Here is a 23700-nt window from a genome sequence, read left to right on the forward strand (position 1 = left end):
GATGCTATTCCATTGTCTTTTGGTTTCACTCTAATGAGTAGTCAGGAGGCACTCTTTCCCCTATATACAATGTATCTTTTTACCTAAGTTGTACTTATGATATTTTCTTTGATTTTCTCAACAATTCTACTATGATGTGATGAAAGATGCTTTTCCTTGAATTTATCCTGCTTGGATTTTGCCCAGCTTCCTAGATCTGTAGGCTGTTTTGTTTGTTTTTGTCAGATTTGGATAATATTTAGCCATTAATTTCTGAAAAAGTTTTTCTGCTATATCACTTCTCTTCTCTCTTCAGACTCCAATCAATAGTATGTTACACTGCTCAATGCTATTCCACAGAGCACTGATATTTAATTTCCTTCTCAATTATTTTCTTTCCTCTGCTTGAATCTGAATGCTTTCTAATAATTCATTTTCAAATTTATTTATCCTTTTATATTGTGTCCTACCTGCTATTGATGCCATCTGATGAAATTTTGACTTTAGTTCTAAAATTTTCCTTTGGTTCTTTTCTAGTTTACATATATCTTTGATAATTCTTCATTTTTTCACCCACAATATCCATCTTTTCCAGTAGTCTTTACTATTACATCTATATAGTGAGTTTTGTTATCTGGCAGAGTAAGTCCCTCCATGTTGTTCTCCAAAATTGCTTTGCCTATTTTTGATCCTTTATTTTTCAAATAAATTTGTCAAATTACATAAAAAGCCTGCTGAGGATAATTACATCTTTAAAGTATCAAGTCTTCTCATCCACAAACATGGTATATTTTCCCATTCATTCAGCTCTTCTTTCATGTCTTTAATAAACCTTTATAAATTTTCCACAAACTTATATTTCTGTCATATTACATATAAAATATCTTTTAAAAATTATATTAAAAATATCTTTTCATCTAATGTATCCCAATTTACTCTGCCATATTCAATGAATTTCATCAAACTTGTTTACTAAAGCTATAAATTCTAAGGTTCATTTCATAACACATAATCTAAATGATAATAATAGTAATGTAACTCTTCAATTTGCAAACATTTTTTTATGTCATACATTTGTCAAGCATCTTATCCTCCGTACTCACCAAAAAGCTCCATTGTCTCTACTTTCAGTGTCCATGAAATTAGAGTCCAAAAATATGTCTTTGTAGATTCGACCAACTAGGCAATACATATCTGAAGCAACTTGCCCTTCACTTTGCACCAGGGGAATCATAATATCAAGAGCTTTTGCTCTATCTCCAGGGAGATTTCTCCTAAGGTAGGGGGAGAAAAACATCAGTTTCAATACAGATTAGGTCAATTATCTTTTAAAAAAAATATTTTTATTGATTCCAGAGAGGAAGGGAGAGGGAGAGATAGAAACTGATGATGAGAGAGAATCATTGATTGGCTGCCTCTTGCACGCCTCACACTGGGGATTGAGCCCACAGCCCAGGCATGTGACCTTGACCAGAATCGAACCTGAGACCCTTCAGTCTGCAGGCCGACACTCTATCCACTGAGTCAAACCAGGTAGGACAATTATCTTTTTAAAATTCTAATATATTGATTCACACTAGGCAGAATAAAAACAATTAGACTTTGAAAGTCCTCTGTAAGCCTCTGTCCCAACCCTTTCTGTTTTTTAATCCTACTGCTTGTCTCCTGGTTCTAACAAGGATCTCCCTTGAATTGCTTTTCTGGTAACGGTGATGGTTTGTTCTTACCTATCCATAGTCCTTCCAATTTCCCTGCAGTCTATATGCAAGTTCAAGCTGGTGAAGTGAGATTAGGAATGCAGTTTGTGGCCCCAAATGGAGCAGAGTCAACTAATCCAAACAGGGACAAAACCCCGACTTTAGGTTTTAATGGCTTTTGCTCCAAAACCCTGAGCAAAGTAATTCACAGACAATACCAACAAGTCAACTTTAACCCAAGGATTGCCTGATTTCTATGTGTGACCAATCAATTATTTAAAAAGCTGCTTTGTGTAGCTCATTCTAAAACAGCAAGTATGTATGTTGTGTGCCATGATGGGGACAGAAGGGAGAGAGGCAGGACTAGAAGCAGCAGTATTAGTCCTGGACCTAGAAGATTAATGGACACATGATCTATGATTATAATTAGGTGTGTTCAGAGCAGTCCTAGTGAAAATATTATCTGGTTCAGAATATGTTCACCTAGACATAACTACCCTTAAACCTATTTTAGTCAATTTAAAAAAATATATATTTTTATTGATTTCAGAGAGGAAGGGAGAGAAAGAGAGACAGAAACATCAAAGATGAGAGAGAATCATTGATCGGTTGCCGTGTGCATGCCCTACATTGGGGATCAAGCCTGCAACTCAAGCACATGCCCTGAGCGAGAATTGAACCATGACCTCCTGGTTCATAGGTCGCCACTCAACCACTGAGCCATGCCAGCCGGGCCTATTCTAGTCAATTTTTGAGTGAATAACCACTTGCTATTGAGTATGTTTGCTTAAAGTAATATCATATTCATGTAATTTAAAAAATTCTAAAAACATGTAAATAGCAGATATAACCTTTGACAGAGAAGAATTTTAAGGATTTTATTATTAAAAGATTGCGAATTTTTTATTACTAACAAAAAAATCATAAAATAATAAAAATTCATGCTTCCTATATTTTACATGGTTGAAATGGAAATATTAATACTGCATTCTTATAGGGAGTGGTTGCAGGGCTAAAGCAAAAAAATATACCCTAGAAAGAATATACAGGTTTAAAAATAATATGTTAGCACATTGTGAACAGGAACTTTTTCTTCTTACCTATTCAGTGCAAATGCATAATGAAACTTCACATGATGATGGGAGGCCAAATCAAAGGTTGGCAGCTTTTCTAAAGTCTCTACCAGCTTCACAATAGAATCATATTCCTATAACAGGAGAAGAACAGCATAGAATTAAACCAGTAGGAGAAAGTTCTGACAATGATATGATTTTTGACAACCAGATATCTTAATCTGAGTAGGACATTAAAAACAGAACTAAAATCCAAGGAATACTTTGAAAAAGCTACAACCAAGAAGAAACTTTAAAAAAAAATAAGGGTTTTGATTATATAGATTAAAACATTAGAAATACAGTTACCACATCTAACCAGCAAAACAATAAACCATCTAGCATGATAATGCTATACTGACTTGATACGGTTGTACCTCTCCATGGGGCCAGATTCCTGGCATGCAGTGTCCTATCAATTACTTTAAAAAAAATAATTTCCAAAATATCAAGAACATGGAGCAACTGATTGAACTTCTGTTATCATCAACAAAACAACTTCATTTCTTTCTTTTTTAAAAATATATATTTTACTGATTTTTACAGAGAGGAAGGGAGAGGGATAGAGAGTTAGAAACATCGATCAGCTGCCTCCTGCACACCTCCTCCTGGGGATGTGCCCACAACCAAGGTACATGCCCTTGACTGGAATAGAACCTGGGACCCTTCAGTCCGCAGGCCGACGCTCTATCCACTGAGCCAAACTGGTTAGGGCAAAACAACTTCATTTCAACATGAATAAGCTACTCTAGTCATAGGATCCTAAGTGCCACACTTCTCCACATGGACGAATCTCTGCTGTTCTTAACTCAGGCTTGAAAGACTGAAAATAAGAAACCAGAATTCACTTAAATTTTACTGTAAAAATCTAATCGCAAATCCCCAACTCAGAAAGTTTCATTCTATTTACCATATTTTTACAATTCCAAGACATGTCAATAAAATAGTAGGGAATGTGGGTGTGTCTTATATTATATATTTTAAAAGTTCTTTTTACAGGGATGTAAAAGTACAGCATAGGGAACACAGTGAACAATATTGTGATAACTATGTGGGGTGATCACATTATAAGTTATCAGAATGTCTGATCATTATGTTGTATAGCTAAAACATATTATATGTCAACAGTAATTAAAAAATTAAAAATATTTTAAAGTTATTTTTATAATTAATCAATTGCATATCAATTGATTAATTATAAAAATAACTTTAAAATATTCTGGCTATCAATTTCAAGCAACATAATTTCAATGAAGATATGTCTAAAAAAAACTCTCAAAATTTTGGCTATTTGCCAAAACAAAGCTTTTACTTATTGACTGGCAGGTGTACCTGAGGCTAACGTAATAGAACAGATTGTCCCTGGGTTAGCTATGCTTGCAGATTTGTCTTTAAGTCCCTCTGGAGGAAAAAGACCTTTATAATACAAGTCTTTCACAATCACTAACTGTTACTCAAATGAATCTATCTCGTTCATCATAAAATCTGGGGACAGAAAGCATACAAGAGTCAATAAAAAATTACATGTACTAACATGAATGACATAGTTAACTGAAATTTGATGTTGATACTCCCATATATTTCCAATATACTAGTACTACATGAAAAAGATTTTAAGCATCTTCTTACCTGTATATCTCTGTAGGAAAGTAACAGATTTATGACAATATCTGCTGTCAAGACTTCAATATTATCTAATCGCTGCCGAATTCTTGCCAATTCAGCTGCCAGTTCTTTGCCAGTGTATAAATTACGAGCTTTCCTGATATCATTGAGTATAGATTCCCGGAAATACTGGCTAATGGGAAAACACATTTCAAAGAGTTAACACTAGAAAGAATTTCAATGAAAAGCAATAATTTCATATGGAAAAGAATACCGTTTGCATCATTGGTAGCTTTCAATTCATTAAGATGCACAGAATGAACACCTCATATAAGTAGCATTATTAAGAAATCTGGAAGTCCTATATTTCTATTGACACTCTGCCTTGCTTCAGGAAGAATTAAAGGTAGATATCCTATGTTAATGAATTTCCCAAGAACTTGTAATGAACCATTTAAAATGCCCAAACTTTATTTTTAATTTTATGGTTTTGAGTATAAATATTCTAAATAAATTAAGGTGTGCCTATGATTTGAACATAATATTACCTTTACTTTCTGACTCAGCATCATCATTTAATAATATAAATGACCCTTAAATAAAAATAAGTAAGAAACCATATAATATTATATTTAAATAAAATATAATAATGCTCTCAGCAATTTTTGCAGAGTTCTTGCTCTTAAAATAAAAGTCCCTGGACATTTACTAGGATAATGTTTCTGTACTTTAAATTTATTTTTAGCTCTATTATCAGTATAACACAGCAGTCCTTTATATTTCTGATTTCAAGTTAGTCTGTGAATAAGTGAATAAAAAGCAACATGTCGACTACGGGGCATCTATTTTAACACTAGAGGATATTATACAGTTTTCCTGCTTCCTGGCTGCTGTGTACTATATCTAAGAAACATCTCATCACATGCACAAATAAGTAGACTAACACTTCATTTATTAAACTTACCTGGAGCCAGCTTGTGCCACGTTCAGAAGTTGAATGAAACGATCCACAAGAGGTAAGCAGATGGGTCCCAGAAGCAGCTCGAAGTTGGACTGCATGAGTTCTGACAACCCCTTCATGAAGCTACAGTCACAGCAGTAGACCTTGTTGTGTGGAGTCACCATGTACGGGACGAACGTGTAATTCCCAGTGCACATCTGTGGACGGAGGCACCAGGAGGTGGTGAGCCAGCTTGTAGACTCCACACTAGCGTAACCCCAAGCCTTACTTAAGTGAGCATTTTAAATAATAATTCTGAATGTGACAGGAAAGAGAAAAGCCTCATTTTTTATTTATGACCTATGAAAATGGAAATTTCCTCCAATTTCTTTAATTGCTTACTTCAAGTAATGAGGACTTACAGATGATTCAAAAAACAGTATGGCACAGTTTCTATCAATCAATTTAAATATTCACCATCTCTCAGGGCTGAGGCATATGATATACGTTGTAGGAAAAACAGTGTAATTTAAAACATGGCCTTCTGCCTTCAGGGGACTTAAAATGTAATCAGAGAGATACAACGCAAATACAGGGAAATAATAAGAACTAACATTTAAGGGCTGCTAATGTGACAGAACTAAGCTACTCCCCTCCAGGTCGCTGTGTCTCAGTCATGGCTCCATTAGTCTCCCAGTTTCTAAAACTAGAGATGTAAAAGTTATCCTTGATGCTTCCATCCTTTAACTCCCACATCCTATCAAAAGCCTATCTATTCTACCTCTAAAATATATCTCACATTTGTCCATTCCCCTCCATCTTCTCACCAGCACTACAAGACCATCAGTGCCACTAACATACCGGCCTGAACCAGTCTCCCTGCTTCCACTCCTGCCCTCAATCTATTGCCTACCCAGCCGTCAAAGTGATCCTTTTACAGCCCATATCAGATCACTTCCCTCAGCTGTTTAAAGTCCTCTCCCGTGCTCCTGAGGTGAAGAGAAAACATATCACTGTAGTACAAAGGCCTGACTATCCAAATTCTGCCTTTCTCTAACCCCAGCCCATGCGGCTCTCCTCCACTCACTCATCCTAATCTTCTGTCAGTTCCCGATGGCGCCAAGTGAGGGAACACTAGTGCAAACAAAAGCAGAGCTGGGAAGAGGGAAGGCAAAGTCACACTGGGCACCCCTGGGTGATAAGCAAGTCTGACTAGAGCTTAGGGCTCAGGGGAGGGGAGTGAAGGCAAAGCTGAGGATTTTAAATTACATATGCTGGGCAGGGAGAATCATGGAGGATTCAGAGCAGGAAAGAAAACATCATCAAGGCAGTGCATTCCGACAGTTAGGCAGAAAATTATGTAGGAAGCTACAAAGCATGACCAGACTGGCAGCAATAGCAATGGACACATGCCCTCAATGTCAAAAAGAAAGAATCGTCTAGACCTGCCAACTGGTTACAGAGATTGAGAGACGGGAAGAAGGAGTCAAAGGCGACTCCACAGTAAGTAAGAACTCAGAAAGCAGAACCAGACTTAAGTATTTATGAGCACTTGTTATATATTAGGCAATTAATCAAACGGAACCTGACTTCCAGTTAGTATATGGGAGGAAGGTCAAGAAGCTGAGGTTTGGCCCAACCGGCGTGGCTCAGTAGTTGAACATCAACCTATGAACCAGGAGGTCATGGTTTGATTCCCAGTCAGTGCACATGCCCAGGTTGCAAGCTCAATCCCCAGTGTGGGGCATGGAGGAGGCAGGTGATCAATAATTATCTCTCATCATTGATGCTTCTATCTCTCTTTCCCTCTCCATTCCTCTCTGAAGTCTCTCTATATATATTTCAAAGAAGCTGAGGTTTGATTTGGAAGGGTGAAATGTTCACTTTTAGAGAGGTTAGGATTTCAGGGGAGCAGGATACCCAAAGAGAAAATGTCCAAAAGAAAGTTAGAAATACATGATTGGAACATAAAAGAGTTTCAAGCAAAAGTACAAACCCGGGAGAGACCTCTAAAAGGAAAGGACTGAATATAGAAGGAGTATGTGGAAAACTCTAACGCTGTTCCAGGGAGCACAGGGAGTTCCCAGCCACATCAGCATTACAGAGAACAAAACATCACTGCTCTGACCCTCAGGAATAAACGAATGAGAACAAACATTTATTTCCCACTTGCATGTGCCAGGGAATGAACAGTCATAGTTCACAACACCACTGAAGAAGCTGCTACCGTCTCTGTTTTCCAGGTGAGGAAACAGGTAAGGCTTTGAGAGGTCACAGCTGGTCTGTGCTGTGTTTGGGGCGCCAGCCAGGGACTCTTTCTCCAGAGGGCTTGCCATTATCACTAGAGGGCTGGGCACCCTCCCCAGTGTCCTTTACATGCTGGCACGCCAACCCTTTGCCTCAGGTCACCTTCCGTGAACCCTGCATGAGCCAAGTTACTGTCACATAGCAAACAGACAAGAAGTGCCAAATGCCCTAGTGGCCAGGCTTAATTATTTATGAACATTTTATTCTTTGAGGCACTGCGTGTATGTAAGGTAATGAAGCAGAAACCTGGCTTCCATTTAAAGTATGAGAAGAACTTCCAGAGGTTGACGTTTGATTTTTAAATCAAGAACACAAAGGTGTTCCTTGCTCAAGCTCTCCTTCGTGGAACAATAATTGTAAGACTAGTCAGAAAGAGAGGAAATCCACATATCCTGCTTTAAAATGTTGCCAAGATTCCATAGCATGCCCACCAATGTAATCCTTTTAGCCAAGCCACTGCCAAGGCAGAAAGGAAAGGCACGTACAGTAAGAGGCTGCTTTCCAAAGCTTCCAAAGCTTAAACTATGAATAGGTTATAGAAGAGCAACAGAATCAGATGTTCCTGTGTTAGATAAGCACTATACCAAAATCACCACAGAAAATGCTCTGAATCTTCTAAGTCACAAAAGTAGGGGGAAAAAGATGGGAAGACAATGAACTAGAAAAGTGATATTAGAGTTTCAGAATATTATTCTTCTGCTGATGGATCAAGTTCTGTATCCTCAGGAGCCTTAATACCACGTGCATTTGTGTATAAGACATGAAATCAAACACACAGTTGTTGCAATACTGGGCATTGGGGAATAATACATCTGTGCAAAACGAATTCTGGGAGAGAATGACTATCAGATGTCCGGGTGTGTGTTGAGCAGTGTAGGGGCAAAGAAAGACAAATGAGAGCCATGCAAATAGCAGAGAAAAATCGATTCCTGAAATGGTCTTCTTCAAAACCCAAAATATAAGGCTTCAGAATTCGTGTTCACAGTACCCTACATGCTAAGGTTTTTCTAAGTTCTTGGCCTCACTGCACTTTATTGCCTATGTTTCTGAAGCAATAATTTTTTTTTTCAATTTCCCATTGTTGATGTTAAAAACAGGAGAGGCTGAGGAGGCTCAGGAGGCACGGGCATATTACTAAGGGTGCAGTGGGGAAAAAGTGTGGGGGTTGGTTGTGGGATGTTGTGTTTTTTTAAAAAATATATAAACTACTAAGGAAAGCACTTTTTCAAAATAATATGGAAACATTTATTTCCCAAGTGGGCTCACATACAACTTAGAAATATTATTACTGCAATTTCTGTTTACAAGGTTATTACCAACCCCAGAGTCTGAAGTCACTAATAATCTAAAACAAAATAACAACAATTACTGTATGCCCTGGCCAGGTGGCTCAGTTAGTTGTTGTCCCGTACAACAAAGGATTAGAGGTTCGATTCCCAGTCAGGGTACATACCTAGGTTGCAGCTACGATCCTCGATCAGGGCACATACGGGAGGTAACCCAACCAATCAATGTCTCTCTCTCTCTCTCTTTCTCTCTTCTCTCTTCTCTCTCTCTCTCTCTCTCTCTCTCTCTCTCTCTCTCTCTCTCTCTCTCTCTCTCTTTCTCTTTCTCTCTGTCTTCCACTCTCTCTCAAATCAATAAAAGCATATCCTCAGGTGAGGATTAAAAAATACACAAACCAACCACTGTGTGATCAAGAACAGATATCTCAGGTGCAAAAAAATGCCTTTTATTAAGAAGATAATAATTCTACAATATTTAAACTGCTTTTAAAAGGAGAAAGACCATATTTCCTTAAATTTCAAAACACTAAGGCATGGTCATAAAATAGCAATGCCAATCCCCTGGGCCCATGCTTGTTTCCATGGCTATAAAAACCCACAGCTCAAAATCTAGTCTTATTTTAATTATCTTCACTGTTTTAATTAAAATAACGCCAATTCTGTATTTAATTTAAAAAAACACACATAAAAATGAACATAAGCATGTGTGGCAAATGAATTAAGTTTCTGGGAAGAAATGCTCTCAGCATTCAAACATATTGAAATATAAGCTCAAAATACTCCACTTTGGATAAGGACAGCCAGCACCTAAACAGCAGCTTACTCAAATCAATGGCAACTTGGTCATCATGTGCAGTCTTTGGTCTTCTTATAAACCTGCTTCTGCACACATCCAAACCTCCCACGCAGGTCTCAGGTAGCGCTTGCTACCTCCTCTGAAAGACCTCCCATGACTACTTGATGTAATGGTCACCCACTCTTTAGCATGTTGCCTTATGTTAATTTTCTAATTGGTTTGCTTGCTTATTTGTTTACTGGCTTTATCCCCTAAGTAGACTCTGGCACTTCTCATTTGTTGTCTCGCAGAACAGCTATGAAATATGGTGGTTGTCACTTTCAACCTCCTTTGTGAATCCCTGTGGCACCAGCCCGAAGCTTTGCACATGGTACATGCTCAATCAATATTTGTTTAATGAAATCTGTTACACTGAATTGATGCATGAAGCAATAATTGTTCATTTCCTGTTGAATGCAGAGGCGACATTATTTATGCTGCAATGAGTCTCTGACCTGGTAAAATCTTAAACATAAGCTTTTACATTTCTGATCTAAGGAAAAGCTATCAATTGTACTTTTAATGTTATCATCTTAAACTGAATCATGCAGATATTTGTAGTATATTATTTCTACTCTAAGTTGCAGAGATATATTCTTTAAAGTTTTCAAACACTGACTTACTTTCCAAAATGAAAAATACAACCATTGGTATAACAGGTGACTCACCTGTATGTTCTTTTTCTTCAGGCATTTAAACATTTTTAAAATTTATTTCTATCACTGTTTAACTTTTATTTAATTCTGTGTGGAGGGTAGGAATTTTGTAGTGTTATCTCAAAAACAGATACAAGACTTAAGAACTTAAATCAATCTCTATTGATAGATGATACATTAGATAGAATTATGCATATATAAATATATCTATATATGTGTATGTATTTATATGTATATCTATAATTTGTATATATAGCTTATATTATATATGTGTAGATATACATACATGCATACACATGCATGTATCTGTGTGTATATATGCTGCTTTAGTGTCATTTATAATTCCACAAAATTTGATATACTTTGCAAATATTTTCGAAAATGTAATTATGTACTTTAAAAAAGCAGGTATCAGTATCACCTCCCAATATTATAAATGAAATCTTACTATAAAGGAATATTTAGATAAAATAATCATATTTATATGGATATATCAGAAACTCTAAAGAGATGGAAGTTAAAATTTTGTGGAGATGAAAACAATAAATTAGCTGATGGAAAAGAAAAGATAAAGTTTCTAGAAGAGTTAAGTAAAATACTCACAGTATTCTTCTGGCAAATGATTTCCTGGGGGGAAAAAAAAGTAAAGAAGTCAATACAAAACTAATTAATTCAATTAATTAACTGAACCATACTTTATGGGAAATTTTGTATTAATAATTTTATTAGCAATTAGAGATTTCAGGGAGTGTAGAATAAGTCTTTGCATCTGAGAAGTTTACAATCTGACAGAGCGGAGTCAGGAGGGCACAAAAAACAGCACAAATATGTAAAATCCCCAAACTGAATAATCTAAAAATCATTTTGGCAGAATATGTGCATGTAGAATTATTTTTCCAGTCATGATCTTTTTGGAAACTGTTAAAATGAGTTTGTTTTCCCTAAATAAGTACAACCTCACTCATGCCCTGGGAGGAGACCAAGCAGCATGCTGCCTCCAGGGCAGCTGGAAATAAAGGGCATTGGCCACTTATCAAAATGGGCCAATCCACACATAGATAATAAGGCCATAAAGAGTCATAAATATGGTCATGTGTTATTCAACAAGAAACAGAAGGCAATTAACATGTTACGGGCAGTATCCCTGTCTTTTAGGTTATGAGGAATGAGATCAGGCAAATAACGTGCCTGGTGCATAGAAAGCTCTTGATAAAGCTAACTATCATCATTATTATTCCTAGATGTTAAAGTGGAATCAGGAAATGTAAGACATTTGTGAAGCCTCAAGGGTGGCTAAGAAGAGGCGCCAGGCTCCAGCTGGTTTGGCTCAGTGGATAGAGCATCGGCCTGTGGACTGAAGGGTCCCAGGTTCGATTCTGGTCAAGGGCATGTGCCCGGGTTGTGGGCTCAATCCCCAGTAGGGGACATGCAGGAGGCAGCCGGTCAATGATTCTATCTTATCATTGATGTTTCTATCTCTCTCTCCTTCTCCCTTCCTCTTTGAAATTAATATATATATATATATATTTTTTTTTTAAAGAAGAGAAGCCAGCTGTAGCAGGTGAGAGAAGAGCCATACAAAACTCAGGGGACTAGCCATCATTCTTAATCCCAGGATCAACACGGCAAGGGAAACCAATGAGGACTTTGGCTTACAGCAGGATGTAAGACTTTTGAATGTTTAAGGATAACAGATAAGTAAACAAAAATCTATAGAGAAAGGAATTGTGCTGGGTAATTTTGAGAGCCATAAAATACATATAACTAAAATACCTTCAATACTTCACAATCTTGCTAATAAAAAGGACATGTACACATTTAAAAAGAAATATCATAAGCCTAGATGCACATGCATGTGTGCACACACATGCTCAGTGATGGCGAACCTTTTGAGCTTGGCGTGTCAGCATTTTGAAAAACCCTAACTTAACTCTGGTGCCGTGTCACATACAGAAATTTTTGATATTTGCAACCATAGTAAAATAAAGATTTATATTTTTGATATTTATTTTATATATTTAAATGCCATTTAACAAAGAAAAATTAACCAAAAAAAATGAGTTCGTGTGTCACCTCTGATACGCGTGTCATAGGTTCGCCATCACTGTGCTAAGTCAAAAGAGCATATACATCAAGGACTGGGGTTTCTAAGAGAAAGAAGATGTTACTAAGAATTGAGAAGATCAGCAGAGAGGGTAGAACTCAAGATAAGCCAACAAGAACAGACACAACTTCCCAAGGCAAGGCTGGGAGGTGAGGATCCAAGCTAGAGGACTAAGAACAGCAAAGGCCCATGTAGGGAAGAACAAATATTATCACTGACTAAAGAAGACAGCTCATTTGGGGAAGTACAGAAGAGAAAATTAAAGAAGTATTTGAAAAAGGTCTTAAATGTAATTATTAGGCTAAAGCAGACAGTTCATTTTGGAAAGTACAAATAATAAGATTAGAAAGTCATTGAAGAGGATTTTGAATGCCAAAATATACTACTCTGTTCTGTGGGCATTGGGCAATCAAAGTGTTTTTTAAGCTGAGCCATATACATAATGAAGTTTCAACACACAGGGAATACTTCTCTAACTGCAAAGGTTGGAAACAAAATAAATGTCTATCAACTAGAAACTGGTTGAATCAACTATGATATCGCCATACAATGAACTTCAATGCAGCCAAACAAAGAATGAGGAAGTTCTTTATGTAGTGATATGGAAAGATCTCCAAGATATACTGCTAAGTGAAGAAAGCGCAAAGTACAGAATGGTGGTTTCTTTTAATCCTCACCCAAGGATATTTCTTTCATTGATTTTTAGAGAGAGTGAAAGGGAAGGAGGGGGGAGAGGGGGGAGTCGGGAGGAAAGGAGGGAGAAACATTGATGTGAGAGAGACACATTAATTGGTTGCCTCTCACACAAGCTTACAACCTAGGTAGGTGTCCTTGACCGGGAATCACACCCACAACCTTTTGGTGCACGGGTCCACGCTCTAACCACTGAGCACACTGGCCAGGGCTAGAATGATTTTTACTCTATGCTCCTATTTATGAATAAAAGGGAGAAAAAAAATTCTAAGGTGTACAATCATAAAATATCTATGGAAGGAAGTCAAGAAACTTATAACAAACAGATGTTTCCATTGAAGAGGGGAGCTGGCTGGCTGAAGGACAAGGAAGGAGAGTGACTTTCCCCTATACCACATATTCTTTTGCACTTTAAAATTTTTAAATGTATTATCCAGGTGAATGTATTTCCCAAGAAAGACAAATAAAAGGTAAATGTTGTTAAAGTTTTAAAAATATTAACTAGGTGGTTGTATTAGTATTGGAGGGGAAATGTATTTAGGAAACAATTGCAAAAGTCCAGGGGCCTCACAATAAGGCTTTGGGCAATGGTGGTGCCAGGGGAGTGGAAATCAAGAGACAGATGAGAGACATTGTGGGGGAAGGTTGAAAGAGGTTTTTCTCACAGGTGCTTCACAAGCAGCTACTGTGTGCACACAATCAAGCCCACATGCACACACACGTACATGCACAGGTCTCTGAACAAACTATTATTATAAAACTAGAGGCCCGGTGCACAAAAATTTGTGCGCTCGGGGTGGGGGGTCCCTCAGCCCAGCCTAGGCCCTCTTGCAGTCTGGGACCCCTCAGAGTATATCCACCTTCTGGCTTAGGCCCACTCCCTGGGGGATCGAGCCCAAGCTGGCAGACATCCCTCTGGCAGCCCGGCAGCCCTCGGGGGATGTCCACTTGCCAGCGGGAAGCAGGCCTAAGCTGCAGTCAGACATCCTTAGCGCTGCTGAGGAGGTGGGAGAGGCTCCCACCACCACTGCTGTACTGGCAGCCTTCAGCCTGGCTTGTGGCTGAGCAAAGCTCCCCCTGTGGGAGCGCACAGACCACCAGGGGGCAACTCCTGCATTGAGTGCGCCCTGGTGGTCAATGTATGTTATAGTGACCAGTCATTCCCAGTCGTTCTGCTGTTAGGGTCAGTTTGCATACTACCCTTTTGTTATATAGGATAGAGGCCTGGTGCATGGGTGGGGGCCAGCTGGTTTGCCCTGAGGGTGTCCTGGATGAGGGTAGGGGTCCCACTGGGGTGCCTGGCCAGCTTGGGTGACGGGCTGATGGGTGTTTGCAGGCTGGTCAAGCTGCCCCCAGTGGGGACCCTCACCCCATGGAGGTTTGGCCAGCATGGGTGAGGGGCTGATGGCTGTTTCCAGGCTGGCCACACCCCTTTTAGGGTGGGGGGGTTCACTGGGGTGCCTGGCCAGTCTGGGTGAGGGGCTAAGGGCCGTTTTCAGGCTGGCCAAGCACCCCGGCAACAGAAGCTCCCAGCCTCTCCTTTTTTTTTTTTTTTTTATTCTGGGATTTATTTACCCTCTATAATTGAAACTTTATAGCCTTGAGAGGAGCTCAGAGCCGGCCAGGGTGGGCGGGAGGGAAGCCTCCTGCTCACTCTAGCTCCATGGCCATAGCTGGCTGAAAGCAGGTATCTGGGGGTTATTTATCTTCTATAATTGAAACTTTGTTGCTTTGAGTGGAGCTCAGAGCCGCCACAGCAGGCGGGAAGCTTGGCTTCCTCCATCATTGGGGCAATCAAGCCTCCTGCTTGCTCCAGCTCTGTGGCTGCCGGCCGCCATCTTGGTTGGGTTAATTTGCATGTAGTCACTCTGATTGGCTGGTGGGCATGGCTTAAGGCGTAGCGAAGGTATGGTCAATTTGAATGTGTGTCTTTTATTAGTGTAGATAAACAGAAAAATGTTGGATAATCAACAAAGTCAGGAACGCAGTATGGAGAATTTTCGAAATCTGATTTATGATACATCTCTCCAGAACAGTACACGACAGCCTTTCATACACTGTTCTCTTGATAGGAAGATCCTCTCTCCTCCAAATAACAAGGAAAAGCCCTTTTCCTCATGCTCTGCTAAGTAGCATCCCCTGTGCATTGCATAAAAAACCTGTTTTCTGTAAAGCTGGCCTTCACCATCTTCTATGATACCTATCTTCCCCAAAGAAGTAGATGATGCCATACTTTGGTTGCACTAACCTGCATACACACCTCTATGACAGCACTGCATGTACCAACTGCAAATGTTTCTTCATATGATTCCCCCATCCCACAGCGTGAGTCACCTTGGATGCCAGGGCCATGTTTTATTCATATTTGTACCCCACTAACAGCCAAGCAAATTGAATGGCACAGAGTAGGCACTCAATAAAAACATGAATAAATGAGTTAATGAATGGATAAGATACTGGACTATGGCCTGGGTAGATATGTGTAAGTTCTAGCTCTGATGAGCCAGGTGTCATTTCACCTCTCTCTGAAGTAACACACTGAGAGCTGGGTTGAGTGATCGCTGGTCTCTTAAAACTCTGTGCTCTATCATTTGCTTTTGGCTAAAGGCCCATCACAGTCAACACTATCCTTGTGTCACCGGAAGGAGAGATGCCCCCATGCCCTGCAAGGGAGCTATTCTACCACCATCTCTCTTTTGGTGCACCAGGCACAGGAATGGCAGCGGTAGTCACAGGAGGTGACTTGTCACTTGGGGTGAGAACTGAGTGAGCTAAAGGCTCTGCTCCCTACAGAATATAATCACAGCTGCTTTGGCTTAGAGCCAATATGATATGTCTTCCTGAAGAACTACTCATTGGAGTAACAATCCTCTTACATGACTTCTTAACCATAATTTTAGGTAATGCCTGCATTATAACAATTATAAAACTGTATGAAACCATCCCTATAGGAATCTATTGAATTCTTATGAACTATTGCTTATGTCTTATAGAAGCTAATTAGATACAAATTGTTCTCTTAAAGGAGACACTCAGTTTATGATATAACTTCAAATGAGGTAACAACTGAAAAGACAAAAACAATACTATTTGTGCATTTTAACTCAGTACAAATAAATAGCAGACAAGACCTCAAAAGCTATCTACCTACTGAAGCGGAATAGTGAAAGCTTAATTTGTACTAAATAAAAGGAGAAAGGGGAATAAATTTCAGACACAACTGCCATATTTCACATCACTTCATGTAAGTGTCTCATCTAGGTGTCTAGAAATATAAAGATAAAATGAATATAAACTTCAGTTCCTTATCAGAGAACATTTCTGGAGATGCATTGCTCCGTTACAACTTCATAATTGTATGAAATCTTTAGGGGACTTCTGCTCAGTATAGTCCTTTGCGGTACCAAAAATAAACAAAAAAAAGTGTGTGTGTTTGTATTTTTCCAATTTTCCAGTATCCTTTGATAACCAAATAAGGAAGCAAGACAAATAAAAAATCTAGTTTAGGTCTCATTCCAAGAGGAGATGAAGACAACTTTTAATAGCTATTTGGAACAATTTAACTTTGAAGAGGTCATTTTAAGGATAAATAAGTGGAATATCTCCAAAATTGGAAAGTGTTTGTGCCTAAAATTTGGGTAATTGCAGCCAAGGGAAGGAAGTGGGAACAGCTGGTGTGGGGTTGCTAAGTCAAATCCACTCAGGGTGGGAGAAGCAGAATGAGCAACCAGGATCTCGGTTTCAGAAAGAAAGGAAAGGCGCTGGGAGTTCTTGGCCAAGGAAGAGCATAGCCCCCAGCTGGTGACCTTCTGGGTCCTTCCCTTCTGACCCCTCTTTCTATCCCAGAGGAGCGTGGCAGTTTTTCCACTAAAGTTGGGGGGAAAAGAGAGATTTCTTATACTCTCCAGTTCCATCCTCTTCCTAATTTCAGCACTTCCAAGGAGGACAGGGAAATACCAGACTGGCTGTTGTGAACACCCTCAGCTTCACGGAGAAGATGGGACTCACCTTACCATTCCCCATGCTGCTAAAGTAAAGCTGAGAAGGCTTAGAATGAATACTCCCACACAGGTGTCACAGAACTGGCCCATCTTTTATGTAAGAAAAACTAATTACATTTGTGCTTACATGTTATGCATATATAAAAGCACAAGGTTAAAAACACAATTCAATAATCTAACAAAAAGCTAGAAAATCATATTTCTGTAGGACATATGAAATTTATAGAGAGACTTAGATGAAAATGTCCCTGAGGACAACTCCAAGAACATGGGGTTTGCCCTGCTCTGACATTTAGTAGCTGTGTGTGCCCCTAAGGCTCTCTATCTCTCTAAGTTTATCATCTGTTAAGAAAATATCTTCTATCTGTCCCATCTATATGGTAAGTACTTAACTTTGTCTATTTCACTGGGTTGTTTTTAAAGACCAAATGAAGTAAGTTTATGAAAGTATTTCAAGCATTTTAAAGCCGTATACAATATGAGTATTAATATTATCAAAGCAAACAACCACAACTCAACTCCTGTATTTCCAGATCTAGAGACAATTTGTACCTGTGTTGTTTTGTGATCAGGGGTAAGAACACATCCTTCTCTTGATATAAGCAACTGTCAATTAAAACAACCTATACCAAAAGTCAAGTTAAATTGCACCAAAGCTGGAAAGTAATCCTAAAAGAAATTCTAGTCTTCTTACCTCAATTTTTAAAAAAATATATTTTGATTGATTTCAGAGAGGAAGGGAGAAGGAGAGAGATAAAAACATCAATGATACGAGAGAATTAGTGATTGGTTGCCTCCTGTATGCCCCACACTGGGGATCACGCCCACAACCTGGGCATATGCCCTGTCCAGGAATCGAACCGTGATCTCCTGGTTCATAGGTTGAAGCTCAACAACTGAACCATGCTGGCTGGCCTTCCTCTTAATTCTGTTTCTTGTTTAATAAATATATCTTGGTGGGAGAACTCTACTGTAAGTAGAAACATGTCTTTAAACTGGGTTGGGATGCTGATGAGTGACATTTTTATACACACAGCATTTGAAATAGCTCCTTAACAAGAACTTCTCCTTATAATATGTTGCAATAATTGTAATTAACTTCCTCTTCTTTGACACCAGCTGTTTCTTTCAGCAACGCCTAATTGGACCATCTAATTCAAGTACAGGTATTTCTTTTTTAAAAAAACAACTGAATTGTTGAAAAGTTATAGGTATAATGAATTTCTGTATAATAAATTACATTTTACACATAAATTTAAATAATAATTTCAAGGGTGCATTCTAAAATGACTCAAATAGGATGATGGGTTGGAGTGCCACAAAAATCAACTTCCAATGAAAGAATCATTAATTTACAATAAATGAAAGGGGATAGAATTCAGCAACTGTTGCTCCATTTGGGTGGGAGTCAGGAGGCGTTCTGACTCTCATTTTCTGTGTGCAGAGGTATTCCTTCCTGCTCTTTAAGGTATTCAAACGCATGGGCCTGTGATGAAAGTCTCTACACATGAAAAAATTTCTGGTGTTAACCCAGTGATAGGATGACCTCTTCCATTTACAGGGTAGCACAGAGCTCCCTCTCCCTTTGACAAATGGTAATAAGATGCTACAAACAGTGAGCTGGGGTGGGGGGATAGGGAGGTAAAAGAGCAATTAGGACAACAAGGGCATACCTTATCCAGTAACAATTGCTTAGAAGATGTAGTATTACTCATTGACATGAAAGAAAACTGGATTCTCCAGTCCCAAGCCCTTTCCAAAACCTCAGGGATGGATTCTACAACTGGGAAGTCACTTCCTCTAAATAAATCATCTGGTTTGTCAATTCAAGATGGTCAGAGAAAATCTTGATACAGCCGTGCTCACATGTATAACCTACCAGCTCCTCCCCCAAATTACCTCTTTCCCCAAATGGACATGAATGTCAAGTAGCTCAGAAGAAAGTTGAATCATTTCTGAAATAAGTAAAATAAAAGAACAAGACTGTTTGTTTTTTCTCTCAACAGAATGGAAAAAACTTTCCATGAAACAGTAAGAGGAAATGTATGTGATGATGATGCTGAACAGGGTTGAGAGAGTACAGAGGTCCATGGTTTACAAGTCAATGGTGGGTCATCAAGTGAGCAGACACTTGCGGGAATGTCCAGAGGCAGCACTGTTACAAGGGGCAGGGCCAATGCTTCTGGTGCACAAATTGTTACACTACTTCATAGGATCATATTTTCAAATTACTGTCTCTCCTAACATTTACCATATACTTTGTACCACTGACCAAGTTAGGTGTTATTTTCAAGTATTGAAAAGAATGTAGTAAAAAGTAATCGTTAAAGTAAAAGAATCAAATCCTTAGAAAAAATATAAATTTTAATTTCATATACTAAATTCAACCTAAAACTAAATTCATCTTAGCTATTTACCTTGGTAAAGGAGATAAAACTTTAAGAAAAGGAAGTGATAATGTAAGAGCAAAATAAAAATTTTTATGGGTTTAAGAACACTCTGGAATCAGACACCCATTTATCCTCTGCCATCAGACACCCATTTGAGCTAGGAACAAGCTAAATAAAAAACAAAAAAAAAAACACAGAAGCTTAAAATAATAGAAGGAAGATGAGGAAAGAAAGAAGGTTTTGCATGGAATGCAGGGGACATAGTTGATGGGCTTTTTGAAATAAACACACTTAGCAGGAATGTCTGATATCCTTCTAACTAGAAGTAACTGCAGTAAAGTTGAGTGGTTAAGAAGGATGGGCTTTGCAGGCACACTGACCAGGTCCCTAATTTTGCTAGCTATATCATCTTGGGCAAACGATGGAGTTTGTTTGAGCCTCAATTTGCAATTTCATAAAATGGTGACAGAATATATACCTCACAGGCATATTTTAAGAATTTACTGTGAAAATGTATGCAGATAAAGCACTTGGTACTTAGCCCATAGTACCAAGTGCTCAATAACAAGCAGCTATTATGTACAAACCACAACTATGTTTTAGATAGATTAGCCTTTTAAAGAATTATTTTATTAAAATGGCACTAACACCTCTGTACAAAGTCTAGCTGAAAGCAATGCAATAAGTCAGGTTAGTTGTCCCATACAAATTTCTGATAAGATTAGCTTTATCTCTTTCTCTCAAATTTCATTTTAATTCACTTAAAAAATTTCCCACATAAAGCAAGTCATAAAATAATCACCAGATATCAGTAGGGCAAGAATAAAAATAGTGTAGAGTGAAAATGTCTAATACAATACTGCCTGCTTAAAATATTGCAAAAACATTGGATAAAAAATTACATAAAATAATCTTACTTCATCAACTGCAATATATGTTGTAAATAGTAGCAAGTCAATTTATGTATAATGCAAAACACACCATCACAAAACTTTATAATGTATTAATTAAAGTAGTAAAACTGGGGTAAAATTAAGTCAGGGTTCTTAAAGAATTGTTCCAAGTAAAAAAGAGATTTAGGCAGAGTAGGGATAAATCTCATAGGAGTATTCAGAGTATTCTGAAAGGGGATAGTCTATCAATGCCCAGCACAAATGCTTGGTGTCTAGTCAATGTATTTACTAAAAGAAACTGAAGATTTTTCAGAGAAAGACATACAAGCTTTAGATACTCACATAAAAGCAAAATACTATTACTTTTTTTGCATGGACTTGGGGCTAGAGATCTTATATAACAATTACTAGGCCATTAGGAATATGGCTCTGGGTTTTAGGGCTCCACATGCCAAGGCTGGCTTTGATTTGGGAACTGAAAGATATAGATGAAAAAATGCACATAAAGCAAGCCAGAAGTTTCACAAAGGAAATGATAATATGAGGCTCAGCACAAGTTTCACTGAACTGTTAGATGCTTTTCAACAAATCACACAGTGTATAAATATTTGGCCTTGCAAAAGCATTTCAGGCAATCTTTTTGGATGGAGGATATACCCTCATATCATTAAATTCCTATAATGGAGAGAATGACGGGATACACTGAATTCTTAGACAAATACAGTGAGTTGTTATTCCCCCTTTTTAATCTTAATTGAAGTCATATCCCTGTGAAAGAGGATGCCAATTTTCTAGTGATACTCACAGAATTTCTAGAGTACTTTCAGTAGGTAGCATAGTATTTCTAGTTGGAGGCAGGTGTGCCCCACAAAACCCCCAATGGTGACAAGCATGAGGCTTTACCATACCTTATGCAAACTCTTTGTCTTCCTCCAGTGCATGTACTGACTTCCTATTAACACAGTCTACTCAGGTGTGACTCTAACTGGAGCTCAGACCTCAACATTAAGTTTTTTCCTACCTGTGTACCATAAAATTTCTACATTGAATTCTATATAAACTTCACAACTTAGCTAACTGACGAAAACATCCTTTCACAAAATAAGCTACTTAAATTTTTTTGGATAATAGAGAGGTACCCTTAAAACTCTGGTGCCTAAAGTAACTATTTAGTAAACAAGTGAGGTACCTTCAGTGACTGCAGAGAGTTTGAGTTGGCATCACAGTAGAGGATGATGTTGTTGGCCATGCTGAAACTTTCTCTCACTCCAAGGTGGTAGAACAAGGACGGCTGCCGGAAGGCATCACTCATCTCCACCACAGCAATATCTGCAAACAGAAAACAAAGTCCCCCCAAAGATGACACCTAAGTAATGCCCAAGAAGCACATTTTGGTTTCAATAACTTAGTAAATGAAGAAATGATAGGGATTTTTCCCTCTGCATTTACCACTAAATTTTGAATTTGCAATTCTACCCGGAAGTGGTTTTAGAAAAAGTAGCCAAACTGCTTTTTTAAAAGAAAAAACAACAACAACAACAACAACAAGAAATGGATGATATAATTACTGAAAATTAAGGAGAGTTTGCAATGGTCAGCAGTGGGGCTGTTCTCTGTTAAATTTCAACATTAAAACAGGTTAACTAAGGTTGCGGAAGCAGATCCATAGGAAGCAGCAATAAGTAATAACTATAAAATGAGATTTTAAAAAGCAAATAGGTAAGATTGGGAATTAATCCAGAGATGTGTTTTAATATCTAGCATGCCCATAGCAAGTATAAATCAAGAAAAATGGAAAGCAAAGGTACAGAAAATTACGACTAAGAAAGAAAATATAACCCCATATACAAATTCTTCCAAAGCTCAGAAATGCCTAACACCAAGGTAGTATTAACCTGATACCAAAAATTGATATTAATGTCACAAATATGAAATTCAGAGTAGCCTTAAATTCATTTATACACAAAGGTATGAAAGAAAAATGAACAACATTCACCAAGTATCCTATCTAATAAAAGAGAAACATGGTAATTAGCGTACGACCGCTACCCTTCCCATTGGCTAATCAGGGCAATATGCAAATTAACTGCCAGCCAAGATGGCGGCTGGCAGCCAGGCAGCTTGAAACTAACATGAGGCTTGCTTGCTTCAGTGACGGAGGACTCCAACGTTCCCCGCCTGCTGCTGCAGGCCTCTGAGCTTCAAGTCTAAGCAACTATGTAACAAATATAGAAGCTAAACAAAACCCCAGAAACCTGCCGGGCTTCAGCCAGCAGGATCGCAACATTGTAAGCAAAGGCCAGAAACCTACTTTCAGCAGCGGAGGCCTAAGAGCTGGAGCCAAGCCTCAAAGCTAAAGCTGGCCCAGAATAAAAAAAAAAAAAAAAGAAAAAAAGGAGCGGTTGGGAGCTTCAGTCACCCCCAACCTGAAAACAGCCCTCAGCCCCTCCCCAAGACTGGCCAGGCACCCCAGTGGGGACCCCCACCCTGAAGGGTGTGTGACTAGATGCAAACAGCCACCATCCCCTCACCCAGGCTGGCCAGGCACCCCAGTGGGGACCCCCACCCTGATCCAGGACACCCTTCAGGGCAAACCAGCCGGCACCCACCCGTGCACCAGGCCTCTATCCTATATAGTAAAAGGGTAATATGCCTCCCAGCACCAGGATCAGCGTGACAGGGGGCAGCGCCCAAACCCCCTGATTGCCCTGCGGCTCTGTGTGTGACAGGGGGCGGGGCCACAACCTCCCTATCCGCCCTGTTCTGTTCGTGACAGGGGAAGGCACCCCAACCCCTTGATCAGCCCTGCTCTGTGTGTGACAGGGTGCGGCGCCCCAACCCTCCCACCCCCACGGGCCCTGCTCTGTGTGTGACAGGGTAGAGCCATAACCTCCCCATTGGCCCTGCTCTGTGTGTGACAGGGTAGAGCCATAACCTCCCCATTGGCCCTGCCCTGAGTGTGACAGTGGTGGCGCCCCAACCCCCTGATCGCCCTGCTCTGTGCGTGACAGGGAGCAGCGCCCCAACCCCCTGATTGGCCCTGCTCTGTGCATGACAGGGTACAGAGCCCCAACCCCCCTGATGGGCCCTGCTCTGTGAGTAACAGGGGGCAGTGCCCCAACCCCCTGATTGACCCTGCTCTGTGCGTGACAGGGAGTGGCGCCACAACCTCCCCATCAACCTTGCCTTGAGTGTGACAGGG

The 23700-nt window shown here is 39.2% G+C and overlaps 1 protein-coding gene across 5 annotated transcripts in view; it reads right to left on the minus strand.

Annotated features, from left to right (window-relative positions):
- The window catches only part of MAP3K5 (mitogen-activated protein kinase kinase kinase 5), a 178427-nt gene that overhangs the window by 93566 nt on the left and 61161 nt on the right, over nt 1-23700 (minus strand). For all 5 annotated transcript variants that reach the window (XM_036316104.1, XM_036316103.1, XM_036316102.1 and 2 more), the window contains exons 2-7: nt 21688-21827; nt 11021-11044; nt 5358-5551; nt 4418-4586; nt 2777-2883; nt 1083-1253 (exon numbers count right to left, since the gene is read on the minus strand). In XM_036316104.1, the coding sequence (XP_036171997.1) occupies nt 1083-1253; nt 2777-2883; nt 4418-4586; nt 5358-5551; nt 11021-11044; nt 21688-21827 (805 nt within the window). The remainder of the gene's footprint in view (nt 1-1082; nt 1254-2776; nt 2884-4417; nt 4587-5357; nt 5552-11020; nt 11045-21687; nt 21828-23700) is intronic.

This window comes from Myotis myotis, unplaced genomic scaffold, assembly GCF_014108235.1.
Source record: "Myotis myotis isolate mMyoMyo1 unplaced genomic scaffold, mMyoMyo1.p scaffold_m19_p_7, whole genome shotgun sequence".
In the NCBI taxonomy this organism is placed as follows: domain Eukaryota; kingdom Metazoa; phylum Chordata; class Mammalia; order Chiroptera; family Vespertilionidae; genus Myotis; species Myotis myotis.